The sequence below is a fragment of the Aureococcus anophagefferens genome (genome assembly GCF_000186865.1).
Source record: "Aureococcus anophagefferens unplaced genomic scaffold AURANscaffold_11, whole genome shotgun sequence".
Lineage (NCBI taxonomy): Eukaryota > Pelagophyceae > Pelagomonadales > Pelagomonadaceae > Aureococcus > Aureococcus anophagefferens.
Window position 1 is genome coordinate 597,692 of NW_008705571.1, and position 2,036 is coordinate 599,727.

The 2,036-nt window shown below is 53.0% G+C and overlaps 2 protein-coding genes across 2 annotated transcripts; both read left to right on the plus strand.

The window, feature by feature from the left end:
* Nucleotides 1-296: 296 nt before the first annotated feature.
* Nucleotides 297-719, plus strand: AURANDRAFT_27281 (hypothetical protein; the record flags this gene model as incomplete). Its single annotated transcript, XM_009039330.1, has 1 exon — nt 297-719. A coding segment is annotated over one exon (423 nt), but the record flags the coding sequence as incomplete, so codon positions are not given.
* A 343-nt stretch (nt 720-1,062) lies between these two features.
* AURANDRAFT_27323 (hypothetical protein) lies at nt 1,063-1,520 on the plus strand (the record flags this gene model as incomplete). Its single annotated transcript, XM_009039331.1, has 3 exons — nt 1,063-1,165; nt 1,333-1,400; nt 1,437-1,520. Coding segments are annotated over 3 exons (255 nt in total), but the record flags the coding sequence as incomplete, so codon positions are not given.
* Nucleotides 1,521-2,036: the final 516 nt, after the last annotated feature.

The following is a 2,036-nucleotide window of genomic DNA, read 5'->3' on the forward strand; positions in this document are numbered from 1 at the left end:
TTGATGGTGCGGACGTAAAGCCCTCCCACCGTCGGTCTCACTTTCATTACGCGCCCCGGGTTGCCACCGGCGCACTCGCTCGTATTTTAGACTCCTTGGTCCGTGTTTCAAGACGGGGTGAACGGAAGAATTTCGTCACCGAAGGTCTCAGGCGCGGCCTGAACACGAGATTGGCCCGAAGACCTTCCCATGAACGACTCCCACGCCCCAACCCACGCTGACCTACGGACGCGCACAAGTACGCCGGCCAAGAGCCCGGCGGAAAATACGCGCCCATCACCACTTCTGCCGTTCGGTTCCCTCTTACCAGTTTCAGGCCCTTTTTAACTCTCTTTTCAAAGTTCTTTGCATCTTTCCCTCACGGTACTTGTTCGCTATCGGTCTCCCACCCGTATTTAGCCTTAGATGGAATTTACCACCCGTTTGGTCTGCAATCCCAAGCAAACCGACTCGTCGAAGACGCACCGTACGACGCGGTCCGAGGCACAGACGGGATTGTCACCCTCTCCGATGCCCTGTTCCAAGGGACTTCTCCCCGGACCTTGCCTGGCGTCGCCTCTTTAGACTACAACCCAACCTTAATTAAGGTCAGTTTACAATCTGGGCTGATCCCGCTTCAGTCGCCCTTACTAGGGGAATCCTTGTTAGTTTCTTTTCCTCCGCTTAGTTATATGCTTAAATTCAGCGGGTCCTCTTGCGTCACGGAGGCTCAAGATTGAGTGTTTATTACTAAACAGGCGTCCTCGATCCGAAGATCAGAGACTGGGCCTCTCCGCCGTCTCATTGCTTACTCAAAAGCTCTTCGGTCCTCGGCTGGGTGAGTTAGGTGCTTTACGAGAAAGCCTAGTACCCCGCCTCGGACGGACCGAATGAGGCGGCGCGACGAGAGCTTGACTTGGCGCCACGATCAACCAATTGGTCCATCGAAGCGCAGACTCCACCGCCACAAGAGTAGTAACACTCCGTGGGGTGATGTGGGGGACAAGCACTCCGTCACGCATGCTCCCAGGCATATCCCGGGAGCGCAAGATGCGTTCAAAGGTTTGATGATTCACTGGATTCTGCAATTCGCATTACGTATCGCATTTCGCTGCGTTCTTCATCGTTGTGGGAGCCAAGACATCCGCCGGTAAGAGTTGTATGGCATTTCGCTTGATCAAAATTAGTTGTGACACTAATCTTTCGGCGTCAGCATGCGCTGGTTCACCCGTTTGGTTAGAATCGGAGTGTGAGTGACTGTGGACGATGACCCAATCAAGAGTACACCGAAGTCAGAGGTACTAACTGAATAGCACCGGTTCGCTGGGGTGTGTGTTTAGGTGTGGATATTAGGTAATGATCCCTCCGCAGGTTCACCTACGGAGACCTTGTTACGACTTCACCTTCCTCTAAATAGTGAGGTTTAACCAACTTCCCGAGGTACGTTCGCCGTGAAGCTTGCGAACCCCAGTCCGGAGGTTTCACCGAACCATTCAATCGGTAGGTGCGACGGGCGGTGTGTACAAAGGGCAGGGACGTAATCAATGCGAGCTGATGACTCGCGTTTACTAGGAATTCCTCGTTCATGATTGAAAATTGCAACAATCAATCCCAATCACGGCACACGTTCACAGATTACCCAGGCCTGCCGACCAAGGTGATAGACTCGTTGCGTGTGCCAGTGTAGCGCGCGTGCGGCCCAGGACATCTAAGGGCATCACAGACCTGTTATTGCCCCCAGCTTCCTTCGGTTAGTCACCGAAAGTCCCTCTAAGAAGTTGAGGCAATGCAAGCGCATTCCCACAGCTATTTAGCAGGCGGGGGTCTCGTTCGTTAACGGAATTAACCAGACAAATCACTCCACCAACTAAGAACGGCCATGCACCACCACCCATAGAATCAAGAAAGAGCTCTCAATCTGTCAATCCTTACTATGTCTGGACCTGGTAAGTTTCCCCGTGTTGAGTCAAATTAAGCCGCAGGCTCCACTCCTGGTGGTGCCCTTCCGTCAATTTCTTTAAGTTTCAGCCTTGCGACCATACTCCCCCCGGAACCCA